Source organism: Telopea speciosissima, chromosome 1 (assembly GCF_018873765.1).
Source record: "Telopea speciosissima isolate NSW1024214 ecotype Mountain lineage chromosome 1, Tspe_v1, whole genome shotgun sequence".
NCBI classification, from domain to species: domain Eukaryota; kingdom Viridiplantae; phylum Streptophyta; class Magnoliopsida; order Proteales; family Proteaceae; genus Telopea; species Telopea speciosissima.
In genome coordinates this window covers 78,350,405-78,372,994 of record NC_057916.1, presented here as the reverse complement: position 1 = coordinate 78,372,994, position 22,590 = coordinate 78,350,405, and the positions used below count along the sequence as shown (strand labels likewise).

At 40.2% G+C, this 22,590-nt stretch overlaps 1 protein-coding gene across 1 annotated transcript in view; it reads right to left on the bottom strand.

Moving 5' to 3' along the window:
* Positions 1 to 22,590, bottom strand: part of LOC122655143 (protein HAPLESS 2) — a 68,017-nt gene that overhangs the window by 1,719 nt on the left and 43,708 nt on the right. Inside the window, exons 8-16 of the mRNA XM_043849372.1 lie at positions 21,224 to 21,358; positions 7,178 to 7,372; positions 6,709 to 6,789; positions 6,512 to 6,612; positions 3,189 to 3,306; positions 1,529 to 1,561; positions 1,352 to 1,445; positions 1,186 to 1,274; positions 664 to 779 (exon numbers count right to left, since the gene is read on the bottom strand). Coding sequence (XP_043705307.1) covers positions 664 to 779; positions 1,186 to 1,274; positions 1,352 to 1,445; positions 1,529 to 1,561; positions 3,189 to 3,306; positions 6,512 to 6,612; positions 6,709 to 6,789; positions 7,178 to 7,372; positions 21,224 to 21,358 — 962 coding nt within the window. The remainder of the gene's footprint in view (positions 1 to 663; positions 780 to 1,185; positions 1,275 to 1,351; positions 1,446 to 1,528; positions 1,562 to 3,188; positions 3,307 to 6,511; positions 6,613 to 6,708; positions 6,790 to 7,177; positions 7,373 to 21,223; positions 21,359 to 22,590) is intronic.

Genomic DNA, 22,590 nt, shown 5'->3' with positions numbered 1-22,590 from the left:
AGATATTGAAGCATTTTACCTGAGGGAAAGAGGAAACTATGTTTTCTTGTATCTAAATTGATTATAGTAGTCATACTTAGCAGAACTTGAATATGTTAATACATCAGTACGTCTTTCTTTCTTCTAATTACGATCTCCACTATGTGAGTCGGCTCAAGCTTAGGCGAATGAATTTTGTAACCCTAAAGGAAGCACATGTTTAAGCATTAGCACCAGCTTATATACGCTTACAAATAAACAAGAAGTGACAATGAAGATGTCAATCAATAATGAAGAACAAAAAGCACCTTAAAAAAATGCTTCTGTCAACCCAAATTAACACCAATTTCATACTAGGTTTTGTTTTTTGTTTTTTAACTGGTTAGGTGTGGGGAAGGTGTTGTATCGAATTATCAGCAAAGGAAATGAGGATCTCCCAAATAATAGAAGGAAATAAATACAAGAATATATGGTTTTGTCCTGAAAAAAAGATAAACCAATAGGAGAGAAGCTCTATTCGGTCTACATCTCTTAACCCCTTCCAGCAAAGGGCCACTGCCATTATCAGGGGATGAGCACTCAAGAATAATTCTTTGGATACTGGGTACATTTTATTAGTAAATTTCAAACCTCTGTGACTTAGAATTGGTGAAAAACAGTGCATTTCTTAAATGGAGCACATACCTGCAAGTTCTGCCTGAAAAGAAATCTCCTAAACCATCCCAAAATCTGTTCCATATAACTTCGATAGATTCAAAGAAGCCATTTATACCTGTCTTTGGTGGTTGAAAGGGAGAAATCTGTAATATGATAAAGTATTCCATTAGGCTCTGTTTGTTAAAAGAAAAAGGAAATTGTAATCAGGGATCAAGAATCTACATATGTATACATGGTAAAAGGGGAGGCAAGCAACACAGTACACAAAAGTAGATACCAGGAAGACCTTTACAGAATATATGTAGATGTCTGAAAGTCAAATGTAAACTTATTTCATAATCCTTTCAAGCATCTGAAATTTTTCCATGGTAGATGTTCTTTATCATGTAAGGTCAAGAATTGAGACGTTTCTCAGTTTCATGTTCTTGAGAACAGTATCTGTTCTTTTGTCTCGTTTTATAATACCAGTATTTTTTTTGGGAAGGGGGGGGGGGGGGAGGAGATATGGTGACATGCGATTTTAGAATAGTTCTCAAACAATCCTCTGACCTGAGTTCCATTGTCTAGAACAGTAGCTGAAGTAGTAAACTGGCACTCTGCTCTGTCCACTTCATTAAAATCAGAGTCCTTTAAAATTGCTGCATTGAAACACAAGCATTTCAACAAAGAATTCCTATTCTCTCATTCTTATGTATTATTTTTCACTTCCTGTTACCTGCACATACATATTTTGCCGCTTGATCTGTTGTTGGGTATAGCTTGAAAGAGCGAACTGCAACCTCATCTGGCTTCATTATGTAAAATTGTTCCTGCAACAATATTACTTACAAAAACATCCTCTCTAGTGTTTCAGGAAAATTTTAGGATACACAGAAGTTTGATGTAAGGGTACCTCCACGAGGGTTACACCACTTGAGCAATCAAACTGCAGGATATAGGAATTACAAGCAATTAAACTAGAGAGGTTTCTTGAAATTCTCCTTCCCAAAAAGAAGTAGTAAAGAGCCAAGGAAAAAATAAATTCAACCATCAACGCTGTTATACCCAACAAGTAGTTATGCACCAATAGAACAATATAGATTCACGGTTATTGATATTAGTTACATCTTAACATGAGTGCTACAACATATGTAAGTCTACACATTATTTGCTAATTTTAATCTTTCCTTTCCAATCTAGAACCTATTATTCATGTTTAGTAAAAAGGTGTAGGAGTTAATTTAATTACGGGACTGTATTCCTGGGCGGATCCGGTCTGGAAAGGTTCTTCACGAGGGCCTTGGTTCTGTCACCTAGGTCAGACAGGGCTGTAATTTTGTGGACAGGTGGACCCCAGGTTCCCTGCTCATATGTCAAGTTTCATCCCTATCAGAGTTGGTCAAGTGGCAAAAACAAGTATTGAAAAATCAAGGGCTATGAAGGGGTGCACACCAAGAAATGGACGTTTGACAAATACAGGGATGCATGGACATACATGGGGGGGGGGGGGTATTTGATTGAATTCGTATCTGATCTTTGACATGTGGCCAATCCAGATCATTTCCTAGAAATCCAACGGTCGAAACTGCCTCTGCTACATCACACCTCCATGTAGCAGAAATAGGTGGTCCTCCTAGAAAAGATCTCCAAGTGCAGGCTGGTCTAGGAAAACTTTTGCCATTTAGCTATTCTGTCAAATGACAGCTGAGTTGGCAGCTTGAAGCGTGTCCTATTCTGCAAGTTATACCTGCGGTAAGTTTCAGCCCTATAGCGCTCCTAAATACCGAAAGGAACCACCTTTCGTTCTTTAAGGGAAATCAAGAATTTCAGCAGAATGCAATGTTAGGAAGGCCACAGGGCTTATGTCGATGAAGGAATTGCAAAAAGTGGCAAATCCACAGTGTCTGCCATATTTGGACATTCTGGAAAGGCGATGTCACTCTCCATGTGCCAGAAAAAACTGCAGATGCCAACACCCACATCGACAGAACAAAAAACTAATGTAATACAAGTATCTAAGTGCACCTAATTTTGTCACAAAAAAAGTAATGCAAAAAAAAAAAAATCGTAGCCTTTTTTCTCTCTTTCTTGTTTTATTTTTTAAATGCTGACACCTGTTTCGATCAAATTCCTGACCAACTTTCATTCTAAAATCAAATTATACACTACTATAACAGTTCCTCTATTTCCCATGCACCAACTTGTCAAATATGCGCATCTCAAACATTTTAATAGGGAAGTCATCTATCTTTGTACTACAGTACATAATCCCACAAGTATACCAAAATTCTGTTTGGCGCTCACAAGTTGAGTTCAGATCAACAATTTATGTTTCTCTATTTGCAGTTTCGTTTGCAAGAATAAAATTTTGTACTTATATATAAACATTGATCTTCACTAATCATTAAGTCAGATGATTGCAATCTCTATGACACAGAACATCTTATACATCATCCAAAAACTATACCATCAATCCAATTGTTCACAATTCAAACAATAGAAACTCGAACTCTACTAGAAAATGTACCCTAGTGCTCATATAGATTATGCTGAAACATTTTGATAGAGGATACCGTTAAGCTGTATGATGCTTCTAATTTTCCAATGTTCTTAGTTGTAACCGTGGCAGTGCCAAATTGAGTAAGGGCTTCAAATGTTGGGATGGTGACACCTAAGATTTTTCCAGGGCTCCTGAAGAGAAATGTAAAGGCATGAGCACAATCATTTAAAACAATGCAATCTTGAGATTATTACACAAGTATATAAAATAAAGTAACATCATGAAACTTGAGATAGAACAGTTTTACTTCACTATATATAAATATAGAGTGGGATGCACTCTCATATGCAATATAAGAGAAGATGGTTAACTGCTACTGCATACAACGAAGAAACAATACACAGAATTGCAACAATACTTGCTTCGAAAGTAACTCCCACACTCCCTCTAGCTGTTCAAACATTTATAAAAAGTTACAACAGCATGTATGAGATATTGATACAAAAGAGAATTTTTTCACTGAAATGATGTTCATCAATCCCATGTCTCTCTCAAGCCCCAAATGGATTTCAGGAAACCATCTCTTAGTGAGACATACCATAACTTGAGATGACATGCCAAAAGCATTTAAGATTTAATACACAGGCAAGAGATGACATATCACAGGAGAAAAAGAATTGATGCAGAAACAAAGAGAAAGCATCCATCTGAAGCCTGTGGTTCTCGATTTTCCAGAATTTCCAGGTTTCCTAGTCTCTCTAGGAATCCTAGTCTCTTTGGGAATCTTATTCATAGTCTATCAAGGAGTATTGTTTTGGGTTCTACTTTCCTATTTTAATTGTGAGTATTTGCCATTGGTCAGGATGGATTAAGAATTGATAAGTCCAGGTCCTGTTTTGATTATGCTCTTAAGTCAAGTCCTATAATTAGGAATTTGAGTCCAGATTACATTCTAAGTCTATTTTCTGTTTGTTACAATACCAAGAACAAGGGAACCAGTACCTGCAAGAGTATAGAAGAAGAAGAAGAAGAAGAAGAAGAAGAAGAGAAAAGTCAGCTCGATCACCAGGATCGAGTGGTCATTGATCAGCTAGCTCAGCCATTGCTTCTTTGGTTGTAGATCAGATAGCGCGCTTTGGTGTTGCTTGAAGGGAGGAGAGAAACAAGCTCACGGTTTGTCTTAATAACCTAACCGTCTGCCCCACTCCCTTATATTAAATCAAATAGTGATAATAACAAACTTAAGTCATGGACTTATGTGCATTTGCACATAAGCCCCTAATAAGTAAAGAACATTAGGAGTCTGCTCAACATGCTTTTGGCTAGAGTGGACCTCATCCAAGCCCCAAAGTCATCTCCATCCCCATGCTTTTGGCTAGAGATGGTTTCTCCCTCTCCTCAGTTGATGATATTAAGGCGGAGGCAGTTGACTATTTATGCAGATTTTCTGGCCAACTTCCATTGCCTCTCCAAATCTTATCCCAGAGGGTCTACTTGTTAGAGTTATGTATTAAGGGTACTTTAGGAACTAGTTTAGTTACTTATTGTCTTGCATTGTATCTTTCCACTTTCTACTTTTTTCCCCATCTTTCATTTGTCTTTTTTCTTTTTTTTATTTCTCATCTCTTTCCCTTTTTGGTTAGAACTCTGTTTTCCCTACTTTGTTTTGTTTGGATTCATGTAGCCAACCCCATTAAGGCTGAATTTGTTGTTGTTGTTTTTGTTGTGGAAGTAATATAGGTGTGGTAGAGATCATTTTTCTAACATAAACATTCTACCATCATCTCTCTTCTTCTCCTTCATCTCCAACCTTCCATTCTCATCACTTTCCTTGTTCACTCACAATCTTTAAATTCCAACTTGGTATCAGAGCACATAGAGGTGGATAGACACTTCATCAGGAGAAGATTGACTCTGGCTACATATGCACCCCTTTTGTAAGGATTGGTAATCTGTTGGCAGATATCTTTACAAAGGGATTCATTTATCATCAATTCAGTACCCTGTTGTGCAAGCTGGGAATGTATGACATTTATTCTCCAGCTTGAGGGGGAGTGTTAGAGTTATGTATTAAGGATACTTTGGGAACTAGTTTAGTGGCTTATTATCTTACATTGTAATATCCTTTTTAACCTTTTACCTCCCTAGGGAGTTGTATGTAATTCTATATGTTATGTTAGTAAAGTAATACAGGTGTGGTAGAGATCATTTCTCTAGCACACAACATTCTACCATCATCTCTCTTCTTCTTCTCCAACCTTCCATTCTCATCTCTTTCCTTGTTATATACGTGTGGTAGAGATCTGTTGCAATGTATTGGGTACAACTGTACAAGGGTAATTCTGTCCTATAGGTATTATTGTCATTGTATCTATTCTGGAATGTTCTTCCTCTAGTTATGAATAAAGAGGTTGTGGATGTTAGCAGACCTGAATTAGAGAGTAATTGCTTGAATGATCAATATGATCAACCAAGCATTGTATTTATAATATGAGAGATTACATACTAATGACCAAAGTACCCCTAGTACAGCCGACTTAACTAGGAGGTACAAAGAAGGAAAAAATACAACTGTGAAATGACCAGAATACCCCCACAGTATTCCGGTGTACATAATTCAACACTCCCCCTCAAGTTGGAGCAAACATGTCAATCATGCCCAACTTGACTAGATTAGGATGGAACAATTTCCCAGACAATCCCTTGGTGAAAATATCAACAACCTGATCAGTAGACTTCACAAAGGGAACACAAATCAACCATTGTACACAAGCCACATTCAAGCAATTCCACCCATTGGTCTCCAAGTTGGGCATGTATGATATATTGGCACCAACTTGAGGGGGAGTGTTGAGAACCGTGGGATTGGAATATTATCTCTTTACCATAGGTTACTTTAGGGCTTTATTATTTTCAACTCTTTACTTTTTTTCCCTTGGGCTGTAATTCTCCTTATAAATAAAGTGGACCTCTGTCATTAATGACAAGTCAAATTTTTCTCCAAACTCTGATTCTGAATTGACTATCAAAGTAATTCTCTTTGCTAATAAATTTTCTCTAATTCTGGTTCTTGTTCCTTTTCCCTGTGATCCTGTCACAAGCTAGTCTCCTGCTGGAATTCTCCTGGTTCGGGATTAGTTCTGCATCAAGAATACCTCCCTCCAGCTAAACTCAAGTTAATGAAGATATATGCATTCTACACCATCTCCTTTCTCCAGGGACTTAATATGTCACAAATCAGGAAAAGTAAAACATGTTCTCAAATATTATTGTATGATATATATGAATATCACCCCCAAAGTTAAAAAGAAGCTTCATAAGCAATCCTTTGGCCGATGATAGAAATCTTTAGAGATAAATCCTGCAAACGCGTTGCACTTAGGTGAGAGTGATAACCTTTGGTAGACATACTCTATGTCATCAGCTCTTAATTCTACCAAGAGATTTGAATTAAGAGCTTCAGTGATTCCTATAGAGAAAGAATGTGTCCCTGCATTCTGCACGTTGTTTCAGGTAAAGCTTCAGAAAAAAAAAAATGATTGGAATCAAAGTAGTAACTGTAAGAAAATGGAAAAATATATCACGGACATAACTGGATGTTGGTTTATCCTTTCAAACCTTCCTTCCACACCATAAAGAGGCACCTGGTTCCTCCCAATTCGGATCTGATCATTCTGTAAGAAAATAAAGACAAGTTAGACTAATCATTCAAACTTATCCACCATATTTCTTTGATCACAAATATGATGGAAAGAGCAACAGAAAACAAACAGAATTTATTCGTTTATTTGCTCATATTTCCTGATGTCTTCTATTTGGAAAAATATATTACACTGATGAAAGAAAATTTAAGTTTTTCCCTTTTTTTTAAAAAAAAAACTAAAAGGCACATCTGAAAACATAATAGCAGCCCTTAGCTACAAATTAGAATTTACAAGATCACCAATCTAAATCAATGGAGTTCCTATATTGACAGAATTTTACAGTTCACATGAAATAAATATATTAGACATGAATTCAGCATGAAATTAAACTATCAAGTTTTCAATTCGAGAGACTAACCTCCCGATATGTCCACAACTGATTATGCAAGCAATTCAAAAATGGTGAAGAGCAAAAGTTTGGCTGCCCATTATAAGCCTCATAACTGACCCCAATCTTGTTGCATTCAAGGCCGTCCAACGTAAATCTCACTCTCTCAAGTAGCATCCACATAGAAAAGTTCCCTCCTAGGTTCTGTGGTTGACCTGGACCATCCTTCAGCAAAGATAAAGCACTCATCAACAACTAAGTAACACTGCCCAGATCATATGATCCGATGCTGCAAACAATTTTTGCCTCTTTCATTTGTACTGCAAATTATATAGACAAACCAAATGACATGGAGGAGGAACTATAAAAACAGTCAATTCTTCAGAAACCCACAGTCATTTGCTTAGCGCATGGGACCAAGTAGCCGCCAACCAAGGAGGCATCTTGATAAAGCTTTGGTGTTATTGTTTTCCTCTCACATTCGATTCAAAGGGGTACCCCCTGGGTCCTACCACCTTCTCTATTAACACCCATTCTATTACCCCTCCTACTTCTAGTCCTCTCCTTGTTCCTAACCTTATTGGGCCTAGCCCCTCGAGCGGCCAGCCCATCCCACCCCCCTAAAGTTGAAGAAGGAGGGTTGAAGAAGATGGTGGAATGTTGTGTGTTGGAGTGATGTCTCCACCACACCTATATTACTTCATTAATAATATGAAAGAAATTACATACACCTCCCTAGGGAGGTAAAAGGTAAAAAAGGAAAATTACAATATAAGGTAACTAGTTAACAAACTAGTTCCTACAATACCTTTACTACACAAACTCTAATACTCCCCTTCAAGCTGGAGAATAAATATCATGCATTCCCAGCTTGCATAATAGAGTACCAAACTGAAGAAAAGTCCTTTGGTAAAGATGTCTGCCAATTGATCACCAGTCTTCACAAAAGGGGTGCAAATGCAGCCAGAGTCTATCTTCTCCTTGATGAAGTGTCGGTCCTCTTCGATGTGCTTTGTTCTATCGTGTTGCATCGGATTGTGAGCAATGCTTATAGCTACTTTGTTATCACAGAAGAGCTGCATAGGTTCTTCAGTATCAAACATAGTTCAAAATCTCGCTGACGGAAATCTCGGTAAATTTGAGCTAGTCGAGAAAAGATATCATATGAAACACAAAAATGTCAAATATCGAAAATCTCGGTCGAGATTTCGACCGATATCTCGTGAGTTTCAAAAATCTCGCAACATATCGGCTTTTAAGTGAAAAGCACCTTATAAAAAAAGCCAGAACTCGACCTCTTGTTCGAAATTTCGAACTCCCTCGGTCGAGTTAGAGCTCTTTGTTGTGGAGAAGGAGAAAAACATCAAGGGAGTAGTGGTTTCTTCATTTTTTGGCCAATTCTTCACCATTTCTACTGGGATTCACTACAAAGAAGACTTGGGTGCTGCCTACTTCCATTTTAGGTAAATTTACTATTCACAAAAGCTTTTTTTGGAAAAAATATGAATAATACTTGTTGTATGGGTGTGGATTATATATATGTTGTTACACACCGGAGGCCGATCTACGACCTCACAGTGTCGAAATATTTTTCTGTCTTCCATACAGTGCTGAAAACTATGCTCAAATTAGCGAAGGAAACAATCACGCCACCTTCTTTTGATGAGATCTCCAATGAGATTCGTTACAACAAAAAGTACTACCCATATTTTAAGGTAGTCTCAAAATTTTAATCTTGAACTACATAATATTGTTTAGTTATTCGTACATATGATTACCCAATTTTGTAGTGACTTTGGTTGGTTGTATGTTCCATATAGGATTGCATTGGTGCAATAGACAGTACTCATATTAGTGCCATTGTCAAACCTTCAAAGCAAACCCGATATAGGAATCGAAAAGGATTAATCACACAGAATGTCATGTGTGTATTTTCCTTCAGTATGCGTTTCATATTTGTGTACGTGGGTTGGGAAGGAAGTGCACATGATGCTCGGGTATTTGAAGCAGCAAGATCAGATCCTAGCATAGGTTTCCCTCATCCACCTCCAGGTAAAGACAATTACTCTAATTTTAAGCTTATACAAATTATAATTGAATGTTAACACCGAAATATTAATTTACAATGTCCATTATACTTCAAGGCAAGTATTATGCTGTTGACTCAGGTTATGCAAGTCAACTAGGATACTTAACACCGTTTCGAGGTGAAAGATATGACTTGCCAGATTTTCAAGGGGATAGAGGGCATGCAACAACAGCGAAGGAGTTGTTCAACTACAGGCATTCTTCTCTGTGTAATGTTAATGAAAGGTCCTTCGGCGTATTGAAAAATAGGTTTCAAATTTTAAGGTCAATGAAATCTTATTGTTAGAAGTAAGGGAGAGAGGGGGAGTCATGACTAGGGAATAGCGTCAGCCCCTATTCACGATTCCCTTATTGGGGGTATTTTTGTCTATGGGAATTGTTTAATGTTTACCCTATTAAATAATATGATTTGGGGGTAGTCAAAGTTACGGCTGCAGCCCCTATTCTGCAGATTCGATTCTCCTCTTCCTCCTTCTCTCTTCTTCTTCTTCTTCTTTCACTAATCTTACATGGTATCAGAGCTAGGACTATAGAGGTCGGTTTTTCATCCTCAATCCTCTCTCTGTTCCTGCGCTTTAATTTGTATAAGCTTGTGGATTTGAAGAATTAAGGTTTTGGAACTTCTCGTGGTCTCATCTTAAAGGGGATGCAACACCCTTTGCTGCAGTTTTATGGTTTTATTTGAGCCTAGTTCATGACTATATAAAGAACTAGGTCTCGGTGGTTTATGTTTTGAATTTGGATTGAGTTATTGGCTGGCGTATGTTGGTTGTGATTGATTGGAGGTCGTAGAAGGTTGTATCACCTTGCTGCCCTACAGTTTCAGAATTGTTTGTAATTTCAGAGGTGTTTGACAGTAATAAGTGAGTGCTGTCCATAAGTTTGCAAGTTCAGAAGTGGTTGCTGCCCATTAATTTCTCTCTGTCCGTGACTTCTCTGTGAAGATTTAATTTGGTTTTAGTTCAGCGTGGGTGATGCAAAGATTACTGTGACAGAATTGTCCTCCTCTTCTCATCGCATTACCGAAAGGAAACTTGAAGGGATTTCTAATTTTCAGCAATGGAAGATGGTGGTTCGATTGGCCTTGACGGGGCGTGATCAACAGGATCATCTCACCAAGCCAAAGCCTGAAGGAGACAAGACATGGGATACGGTGGATGCAAGAATATTGAGTCAGATGTTGAACTCAACAGATAATTAGATTGCAGCCACGATTCCTCTCATGGTAATGAGAATTCTGCCCTTGCAGCCTTCCCCAACCGTGGGTCCAGTGGTGGGACAGGTACGGGCAGCGGTGGTGGTAGCCGTGGTCGTGGGTCAGGGAACAGTAAAGCACCCACATCCGGTACTTCAGAGACTTCAGGACAGGTGCGCACTTGTCATCATTGTGGCAGAGCTGGTCACATTCAGCGCTTTTGTTGGAAGCTTCATGGTAAACCACCTCAGTTTGCAAATTCAGCCAACAGTGATCCGGTGGTTACCCCTCCTTCTAAGCCTGAGGGTAAAACAATGACTATGTCTGATGAAGACTATGAGCGGTTTACGCAATTTCAGAATTCTCAGTCATCTCAGTTCTCCACTACTACCCTAGTTCAGCCAGGTAATGCTATTGCATGCCTATCATCTACTTCTCGTCTCTGGATCATTGATTCAGGTGCTTCGGACCATATGACTGGAGCATCAGGTGTTTTTTCTTCGTTTCGTGAAACTTCTTCTGATGTTGTGTTAGCCGATGGGTCTCTTGCTAAAGTTCGGGGTACAGGCACTGTGCATGTTACCCCCTCTTTGTCGTTGTCTTCCGTTTCTTACTTGCCCAAATTTCCTTTCAATTTATTATCTGTTCGCAAATTTACCAAAGCTAACAATTGTTCGGTTACCTTTTTTCCTGATTATTGTGAGTTTCAGGATCTCTAGTTGAGGAAGACAATTGGTAGAGGTCGCGTATCTGGGGAACTGTATCTTCTTGACGACGCATCCACTATGGCGTGTTCGAGCGTGGCACTTCCTCATCAGATTCATTGTCGTTTAGGTCATCCTTCATTGAAGAGTTTGAAGATTTTAGATAGTCGGTTTCAGTCCTTGTCTAGTTTGCAGTGTGAGTCTTGTCAGTTGGGGAAACTTCACCGTGTAAGTTATCCCCCTCGAGTCAATAACAGGGCTGTCCAACCCTTTTCTTTAGTTCATTTGGATGTATGGGGTCCATGTCCTGTTTCGTCTATGTTGGGTTTTCATTACTTTGTCACTTTTGTAGATGACTTTTCCAGAGTTACCTGGATTTATTTAATGAAGGATCGTTCTGAATTATATTCCATTTCTATACTTTTGTGCTTGAAATTCAGAATCAATTTACTACTTCTTTGAAAGTTCTTCGAAGTGACAATGCAAAAGAATATTTTTCTGCTTCCTTTCATGAGTTTATGGTTCAACATGGGACCATTCATCAGTCCTCTTGTGCGGATACACCTCAACAAAATGGTGTAGTTGAGAGGAAGAACAGACATTTGATGGAAGTTACTAGATCTATTTTATTTGAGATGAAAGTGACTAAAGTTTTTTGGGCTGATGCTGTTTTGACTGCGTGTTATCTTATTAACCGCATGCCTTCTTCTGTTTTGGGTGGTGGCATTCCATATTCTTTGTTGTTCCCTTCCCATCCGTTGTTTGTCTTACCACTAAGTGTTTTTGGGTGTATTTGTTTTATTCGGGATCATCGTCCTGATCGCTCTAAGTTGGATCCTAGAGCTCTTAAATGTCTTTTCGTGGGATATTCTAAAACCCAAAAGGGTTACCGGTGTTATTCTTTTGATTTGCGAAAGTACTTTGTTACCGCTGATGTCTCCTTTTTTGAATCGACTCCATTTGTTGCATCCTCGCTGCCTGCTTCAGAGATGGACGATGATCTCCCTCTTTATGTTGTCGATACTTCTTCTCCTGTGCAGGATCCTTTGCCTACGGTGCCACCTCCTACCAAACCACTGGATGTTTTTCGTCGTCGCCCACCGGATGCACCGACACATTGCATTACTCCTATGGAGAGATACAGTACCCAGGCGGCACCATCTACCACGTTATCCTCGCCTTCAGATCCTACTTCAGGTACTCCCACCCCTGTTACTGTACCTCCTATTTCTGATCTTGATGTTCCTATTGCTACCCGTAAGGGGGTTCGCAGTTGTACCTAGTACCCTATTGATCGTTTTGTGTCCTATGCTCGTTTGTCCTCTTCTTTTGTTGCTTGTTTATCTAATTGACAGTTATCCTATTCCTAAGTCTGTGGTAGAGGCCTTGGCTCACCCTGGGTGGAGGGCTGCCATGACTGAGGAGTTCTCTGCTCTGAAGGACAATCAGACATGGGAGCTTGTTTCTTTACCCTCTGGTAAGTCTGCTATCGATTGTCGCTGGATCTTTGTGGTGAAGGTTAATCCTGATGGGTCTGTGGCTCGGTTGAAGGCCCGTCTTGTTGCTAAGGGCTATGCCTAGGTGTATGGTATGGACTATCTGGATACTTTCTCTCCGGTTGCAAAGCTTACTTCTGTTCGCATTTTAATTTCCTTGGCTGCTATACATCACTGGCCATTATTTCAGCTCGACGTCAAGAATGCGTTCTTGCATGGGGACCTCCTTGAGGAGGTGTATATGGAGCAACCTCCTGGTTTTATTGCTCAAGGGGAGTCTGGTAAGGTGTGTAAGCTGAGGAAATCTTTGTATGGGCTGAAGCAGTCACCGCGAGCTTGGTTTGGCCACTTTACAGATGTTGTGCTGGAGTTTGGTTTGACTCGGTCTGAGAATGATCACTCAGTGTTTTTCAGGCAGTCAGATGCAGGGAAGATATTTTTGGTGGTTTATGTAGATGATATTCTTATTACAGGGGATGACTCTTCTGGTATTGAGAGTTTGAAGACATATTTGGGACAGCCATTCCAGACTAAGGACCTGGGACGACTAAAGTACTTCTTGGGTATTGAGGTAGCTCAATCAAGGAAAGGGATTTCGCTCTCACAGTGAAAATATGTGCTTGATTTACTTTCAGAGACAGGATTATTGGGCTCTAGGCCTTTGGATACTCCTATGGATCCAAATGTGAAACTCATGGCAGAGGATGGGGATGTTCTGGATGATCCAGAGAAGTATCGAAGGCTGGTAGGGAAACTAAACTATTTGACTGTGACTAGACCTGACATCTCTTTTCCTGTCAGTGTACTGAGTTAATTTATGTCCGCCCCTAGGACAGCTCACAGGGAGGCAGTTATAAGGGTGTTGAGATATATTAAGAAGGATCTAGAGCGTGATCTCTTGTATTCTAATCATGGTCATAGAAGGATTGAAGGATTTACTGATGCGGATTGGGCAGGATCTCCTATTGACAGAAAGTCTACTTCGGGCTATTGTGTCTTTGTTGGAGGGAACCTTCTTTCATGGAAGAGCAAGAAACAGACTGTAGTAGCACGGTCTAGTGCAGAGTCGGAGTATCGGGCTATGGCTCATGGCACTTGTGAACTATTGTGGATTAAACAGTTGATGACGGAACTTGGATTTGGTGATGATTCTCCTATGCTGTTGTGGTGTGACAGTCAGGCTGCTATTCATATTTCTGAGAATCCGGTGTTTTATGAGAGAACGAAACACATTGAGGTCGATTGTCATTTTGTTCGTGAGAAGCTACAGTAAGGGATTATTTCCCCTCGCCATATTCGCACTGGGGAGCAGCTTGCTGATTTGTTCACCAAATCTTTGGGAAGTATGAGAGTGAATTACATTTGTACCAAGCTGGGCATGATTAACATCTATGCTCCAACTTGAGGGGGAGTGTTAGAAGTAAGGGAGAGAGGGGGAGTCGTGAATAGGGAATAGCATCAGCCCCTATTCACGATTCCCCTAATGGGGGTATTTTTGTCTATGGGAATTGTTTAATGTTTACCCTATTAAATAATATGATTTGGGGGCAGTCAAACTTACGGCTGCAGCCCCTATTCTGCAGATTCGATTTTCCTCTTCCTCCATCTCTCTTCTTCTTCTTCTTCTTCTTTCACTAATCTTACACTTATAAAATTAAAGACCAAGCCGCCATTATAGTAGCATGTTGTAGACTGCACAACTACATAAGAGATGAACAAAGACGAGATGAGTTATTTGAAGAGTATGGTCGTGAACAAACAGTAGAAGATGAACAAAATCTAAGTCATCAATCTTTTGAGCATACTGCTGCAACTACTAATCAAAGGGCAGGGGCAAGACTTATGAATGAAATTCGGATAATTATTGCAAATCATTTGGCTAGAAAAAAGAGGATACCTCAGATTCCAATTCAACAGTGACAGTATTTTGTTATGTTTGAATTTTCAATTGTTACACTATTTAATGTTTGATTTAATACTTTTGTTAACTTTAATTTGACTCTAAATTTAGTATCTTTGATTATGCTACATATTGCAAAGTTTACATTATGCTACTGTTTCAAGCTCTTATCTTCCATAACCGTTATTGTATTTATTTTTTTAGTATTGAACAGATGACTTCCAATGAAACTTTGGTTACCGTTACAAGACGTGAAATCTGCCAAACGTTGTGTAAAGTTTATACAATAAATAACGGTCCAAATAGTGGTAGAGACTACTTCAAATGTCCAAACCATAACACATTTTTTATGTGGGTGGACAAATTCGGATTATGTGAATGTGGGTTAGGACAATGTAAAGTTCGAGTAGTAAAATCACAAGCAAACCTAGGCCGAAGATTTTGGTGTTGCCCATAATCTACAGGAGTATGACTACCAACTTCTACATTCAATTGAAATGTTGTCATTTTTTCTTTTTTTAACCCAATAATGGTCTCTTAATATGGAATAATGTATTTGGAATATAGGTTGAAAATCGTGGTTGCAGATTTTTCAAATGGGTTGATGATGACATCAATTACTCTACTACCAAAGATAATCCACTCACAAGTGATTCTGTGCGACCGTCCACGTCTGCTCCTTCGCCTGACACTCCCCCTTCATCTGATTATGTCAAGGGATATATACAAAGAACAATCTAAGGCGAGGAGGAAAAAAAAAAGAATGTTAACTGGAGCAATTCAAGACACAGAGGAAAGGTCAAGGATATTTAAAGATATCTTTGATGCTATTTAGAAGCTTGATTTAAACAAAGGAGGAAATTAGAACCCCATTTGAGCATATTTGGCATTTTGCTTTGTTGTAGACTTTTATTGGACCATAAAACTTTTAATTACGATGTTTATTTTAATCTTTATTAGCTAAAGTACATTATTCTAGATAAATATGTTATTAAAATTTTCTAAATATTGGTAACAGTACATGTTCCAGAAACAAATTTTATCAAACACCAGTGGTGTTCCAATTGTCTTCTGAAAACGTTTCCAGAACAGCTTTACCACGTGGGTCAAAAGCGGTTTCTCAGCACAGAAACGGGAAAAACTGTTCTGCTGTTTCTCAGCACAGAAACAGCAGTAAGATTATCAAGCGGGCACGAAGTCGCCCATTCAACTCGTGGTATTTCTCTGTCCCAACGAAAGTATACCCTTAATCTGCTGAGTGAAACAGGAATGCTAGGTTGCAAACCTGCAAATACTCCTCTGGAGCCAAATACACATCTGAAGAGTAAGGATGGAGATCCAGTTGACAAGGGCACTTACTAGAGGCTAGTTGGTCACTTGATATACTTATCTCACATCCGACTAGATATAGCCTTTGTCGTGAGCCTAGTTAGTCAATACTTGCATGATCCTCACTTTTCACATTTGGCTGCCTACAGAATTTTGAGATACTTGAAGTCTTCTCCTGGCAAGGACATTTTATACTCTCCTCACAGTCATTCTCGGGTAGAAGCATATACTGATGCTGATTGGGCTGGCTGCCCAGATGACAGGAGATTTACATCAGGTTATTATTCCTTTGTTGGAGGAAAATTTTTTTTGGATGAATAAATAATTCAAACCAAAGGGAGAAAAGCGGGAGGGGGGGGGGAGGGAAGAGAATACAAGCAAAAGCCGACACTAAGCCCTACCAAAAAGCAGGGACAAGACAAGGGCCAAAGCCCAACCCAAAAAACGCTAAAAAAAGTAACAAGCCAGGCAAACCAAAGAACCAAGCCCGACTCGAAGAAGACCAACTAACCCAGGTCGATAGGCACTTAGAGCATTGATTCTATAATCTAAATGGAATGGCGAATTCAATTCCAGGTTAGTCAGGGAGTAAGAAAGGTAGGGACACTTTTAGGGAAAGGAGGGGAACTGGGGTTACGGCAACGGAAAACGTAAAGAGAAGGGGAGGCGGTAGGGAGAGGAAACCAGGTAGAATTAAGGGTTGATAGAGAAGAAGGGGGCAGGCCCATTTAAAGGAGATGGGCCAGATGAGCCAGACAAAGAGGGGGCAAGGGGAGGGATCTGGGCTATAAGAAGATGGGCCAGCTAAGGAGGGGCCGTAGTTGGGCTGGGCTATAGTGGGAGTGGATAAGGGGTGGACCACGTCGATGGAAGAGGGAATCGGGGAGAGAGAGGAGGAGAAGTGGAAAGGAGACTTTTAGATTAGGGGGGATGGATGGGGTAATCGTAGAGAGAGAAGGCGAAGTGGAAATGGAAGGGGGAATCAAGGAGAGAGAAGGCGAAGAGGAAAGAAAGCTTTTAGACGACGATTTTAGAAAGGAGGTGATACCAAGGTGTAAGGGGAGCGACTTAGGACAAGTTTGTAGAGGAGCAGCAGGCTCGAAGAGATCAGCAAGCTTAGCAGGCTTGATAGGAGCAGGGACAAAGGGGACTGGCTTCGGAAGAAGACAAAGGGTTTTGCATATCGGAGGGGGGAAAGTTGCACCATCGGATAAGGACTCGACCTGGAGGAGAGAGAATCGATTTGAAACCGCAATAGTAGGGGGGACCCGTTGGGAGAGATCGACGTCGGGAGATCCTTTCAGCCAGATTTGCGATGGCGGCTTCTTCTCCGGCCATGACTAAGGTTGCACTGCTCAGAGGGGATTGGAGGAGAAGCAGAAGCGATTGGAAGAGAAGCAGAGTCTTCGATTGCCGATGAAGCTGAAGGTATCTGTTCTATTGCCAGAGAAAGAGAGGTTTTCTTCCAATGTTCCAAGGACCTCCAGCCATGACTCTACCTCTATCTTCGTCTTCAGCGAACTTGAAGATAAAGAAACCATTGTCATGTAGGTATGTTTCAAATCAACCCTTTGTTTTCCATTGCTTTGAAAGAGAAGCTGTCACAAGGGGAAGGGGGGTCGGGTTCCCATAAAGTGCCCTACTAGGCAGTTATCCCATTTCTATGCCTTATGGAGGAGGAGATCAGCTTTGTAATGGGCTGCCTTGGAGCCATTGATGAAGGTGGGAGCGACGAAGTACAGGGGGAAGCCATCACGGGATGGGGGGTTTGGGGATGAGAAGAGTGAGGACCAAGGTCGAGGTTCAAGGGTAGGGAGAAGGGAGGCCCTGGTTGGAGGAAATTTAGTTACCTGGAGAAGTAAGAAACAGTCAGTAGTTGCTCAATCAAGTGCAGAAGCTGAATTCAGGGCTACGGCACATGGAGTTTGCGAACTACTTTGGCTACAGAGTCTTCTTCAGGACTTATGTGTTCCAGTTGATCTCCCCATGCATCTCTATTGTGACAATAAATTTGCCATTAGCATTGCACACAATCCAGTCCAACATGATCTCACCAAGCACGTGGAGATTGATAAACATTTCATCAAGGAGAAGCAGGAGCAAGGAGTTGTGTGTATCCCATTTGATTAGTCAAGTGATCAGTTGGCTGATGTTCTTACTAAAAGTCTTTGTCATAAGTCTTGTTCTTTGGGTGAATAAGAAATTCATTACCAAGGAGGAAAAAAAGAATTACAGGGCCCCCGAAGGGGGGCAACAAAACAAAAAATTAGAGGCCAAAGCCTTAGCTTTGAGGGTCAGGAGAAATAAGGGAGATAGAAGAGAGACCCCAGGAGACAACAATATCAAAGGAAATGGAATCCCAAATCTGCTGATAAGATCTAGAATTGGAGGTCCATTTCCTGATATTGCGCTCCATCCAAATATGGTTCAAAGTTGCACAAAAAGCTAGCTTTCCAACAGTATCACATAATGAGCGGCCAGCAAAAGTCATGTCGATCTAAATCCATTCACGGGAAAAAGGAAGAATTCTTCTAGAGGTTGGCCAACATTTGAGTAAGATGCCTTTCTAGATCGCTGTCGTTGTAGGGCACTCAAAGAATAAGTGATCAGTGTCTTCCACATTGTTCCAGCAGAGGCAACAATAGGGGGAGACAGGGATGTGGCGATGCAGAAGGAAGGCTTGAGTTGGAAGACAGTTGTTGAAGATCCTCCAAACAGTGAAACAGTGCCTAGGGATGTGAAGCTTAAACCAAAGAAGCTTTCTCCAAGGGGCTAGAGGACCCTTAAGCTGAATGAGGTCCCAGGCAGATTTTGAGGAGAAGAGAGATGTATTGTTTGCCAACCAATTTACACAGTCATGGCTGCTCAAAGGCCTTCTGAGGATGGAGGTGAGGTCATTCCAGATGAGGGCAAGATCCAGAGAGGAAGTAGGAGGAGGAGCCCAGCCGGACTGATCTAAAATGTCAGCCACCAAAGAGAGCCTGTGGAGACCCGAAGCATAAATGATCCGAGGGGTACTTGGGGGGAGGAGGATCCCCTTTGGGTATCAATGATCCAGCGAAAGATAGGAAGAAAGCCCATCCCCAATCTGAGATTTGATGACATGGATGACCAAGTGATGGGAGCCTAAGATTTTGCGCCAAACCCAAGAAGAATCAACCAACGGGGAAGCCGTCCAGATGGAATCATGACGAAGGGGCCCCAAGTAGATCCAGCCTACCCAAACGCTCATGTGCTTTGAAGCAATCTTCCAAATTAACTTGAAGATACTAACCGAGTTCACATCTTTGATTCTTCTGATGCCCAAGCCACCTTCTTTCTTCGGCAAACACACAACAGCCCAGGGAAGAGGATGAAGGAATCTGGAAGAATCATTACCCTTTCAAAGAAAAGAAGCCAATAGAGATTCTAAGGACTTAATAGTAGCTTGAGGCATCCCATAGATGCCAGACCAGTAGATATAAGAAGATTCCAAGACTGATCTGATAAAAACCAACCTGTCAGCATAAGAGAGTAGCTTGCCTTTCTATAACTGAAGCCTTTTCCGAATGAGATCAAGCATCAGGGTGCAGTGGTGGGCTGAAAGTCTAGTAGGGATCAAAGGGAGACCCAAAGCAGATGACCTTCTTGGAATCCAAATTTCTCTAGAAAAGGAGCCTTTTCCAGCTTAGAAACCCCAACAAAGAACAATAGAGACTTTGAAGGGTTGATGTGGAGGCCCGATAGCTCATGAAAGTGCTGCAAACATAGCATAATAGATTCCAGAGAGGCAATGGAAGCCTTTGAGAAGATCATCAGGTCATCCGCAAAGGCCAACTGAGATAAGTTGAGAGCTTTACACTTAGGCATAGGCACAATAAGCTGTCAATCTGTGCAAATTTGGATTTCCCTGGAGAGAGCTTCCAAGGCCAAAGTGAATAAGTAAGGGGAGAGAGGGCAGCCTTGCCTAATTCCCATAGAGGCTTTGAAGTTACCTGCCGGGCTGCCATTAATTAGCACTGAAAACTTTGGGGAAGAGATGCAAGCCTGAACCCAGTTGACAAAGATAAAGGGGAATTCCATCTTAGTCATCACCTGACTAATGAAGTCCCATCTTAAAGAATCAAAGGCCTTGTGGATGTCAATCTTCAGGAGGACAGCAGGGGAATGATTTTTCCTATTAAACCCTCTGACAATGTCATGACAAATAAGAATGTTGTCCGAGATGTGTCTTCCAGGGATGAAAGCCGATTGGTTGTCATTGACAAGAAGATCCACAACACTTTTGAGCCGCCTAGCAAGGATCTTGGCAATGAATTTGTACAGGAGATTGCAGAGAGCAATGGGCCTGAAATCATTCATTGCAGACGCGCCATCCTTTTTGGGGATGAGACAGAGAAAAGTGTGATTGATACCTTTGACCTGATAAGGGTTGAAGAAGAAGCTGACAATGGCAGCAAAAAGGTCCAATTTGATGATGTCCCAGGCAGCTAAAAAGAAACCCATACTGAATCCATCTGGGCCAGGAGCTCCCGACACCTTGAGAGAGTGGATTGCAGCCACAATCTCATCTTCATTAGGAATGGAGCTCAAAGAGTCAAGGAGAGCCGGGGGAATAAATTTGTTGAGCAGGCCATTCGGGATGGAAGGAGAGATCATCTGAGAACTGCTGAAGATTTCCTTGAAATGCTGAACAGCCAAGTCTTTGATATCTTTAACTGTGGAGACAATAGAAACATCCTGGGCTGTAAGCTGAACAATGGAGTTTGCATTGACTTTGGCTTTCAGTGATCTGTGAAAATAGGCAGAATTTGAGGGGGAGTGTTGTAATGGGGTACAAGGGTAATATTGTCCATAGGGGTATTATTGTCTTTGTATCAATTTTGGAATGTTCCCCTTCATATTATAAATAAAGAGGTTGTGAGCACATTGTTCACAAGCCAGTATTTCACAGAATTCCACACATTTAGATGTTACTTTTCTCTAGAGCATCTCTTTTCGATTTACGAAACTACCCTCATCATGATGTTTCACACATGTCCAGCAAGAAGTCTATACAGGTTGCTTTTGCTACCCATGAGACGCAAACCCTTAATAGTTGGATCCAAGAGACCTATTATAGAAAATAAGATATTGCAATAATGGTAAGCCCAAGTTTTAATAGATTGCCAGTTTCATTCAATTCTTGTCGAAGTAAAACTTCAGTATATCAGTTTGAAAAAAAAAAACATAAAAAGAATAACTGCAAAGATTTGTTCACTTAGTATTGGTCATAATCATTGAGATCAATCACCTTTAAATCAATGATGCAAGCATACATTGTTCACTTAGTGCTGGGCATAATCATTGAAATCAATCACCTTTCAATCAATGATGCAAGCATACCTGCCTTGGGATTACTAGATAGAAGTCTTCAAATGATGGAATACTTGTATAGCCCACAAAATCACCGATAAGGTTGACTCTTAGAAAATTGTCAGTGGATAATACTGTTCTTTTTTCAGGCCCAACAATCACCTCCTACCATCAAAATCACCAACAATAAAATTGTGTCAGAAATAACTTTAAATGGACTGAATCTTTCAATTATCACAAATGGACTTGGCCTTTTCTTTAGGAACACCAAAAATGTTGTTAAGGGTCCTTTGATTACAAGTAAAGAGAAGACAAAATAATATACAAGATAATATGGAAACTTAGATAATGACAATATTTAAGAGTTGTACACTTAATATGTTAGGGAAAGGGAAGGACCAGAACTGGTAAAATGGAGAACCAGTTCCAGTTGGAAGAAGAAAGAAAAGAATAAGAAGATAAAGGAAGGGGGGGGGGGACTATGTTGATTTGTGACATACACTGTATCACTATTTATTTTGTGAGTGGGAAATTACAAGTATGCCCCTTACAATGCTGGATATTATAACTAAAAAGTAAAGACAAAAACACATAAAGTTCACTGTATACCCTTATACCCTTACATGCTACTATTCTATCAATGATTGCGTAAATAAATTAAAATCTTGCCAAAATGGTAATTAAGCTTTTCAAATACATTCCTGAGCCCTATCATATTTTTCTTTTAAATCCATGGAATTTGGTTGAAAAGTAAAGTAAAATTTGATTGTATAATAAGTAAGTTTTTGAGTTAGTAACACAATCATTGGTGAAATGATTAGAAAAGTTTCCATTTAATTTTTTAAGAAGGTATTCGTACATGGGATTCTCCCATCGACTCAGTCAAATTAGAGTGCAGGGGTATTTATGACATTTTGAATGAGCATTTATGCCAATCTGACCGTATTCAGTGTTAGAGGTCTCACGAGATCTTGGCAATTTTCTCGGCTTCGCCTCGGGGCGAGTCGAGATAGGGTGCGAAATAAGAAGAATACATTTTCTCGGCCGAAATTTTGGTATCACGCCGAAATGTCACAAAGTCAGTTATATAAATACCATGTTTTGATTCTCGGTCGAAATTTCGACCTATTCTCGGTAAACTCGACCGGTTTCGCCAGTTTGTGAAAAAAAAGCTTGGAACACTTGGATTTGATTCTCAAGAACAACATTTGGAGGAGATTTGCTGCCCAACAACCTTTCTTGGAGGAGATTTTACTTGGTACTTGGTAGTTGTTGGCTTGTATTGTTAAATGTTGACTAAAAATATATTCCACTCTATATAACAAACAATGTTAGATGTATGATTCATGAAATGGTTCATAATTTGATGTCTTTTCATCCCTATAGCTTATTTAAAT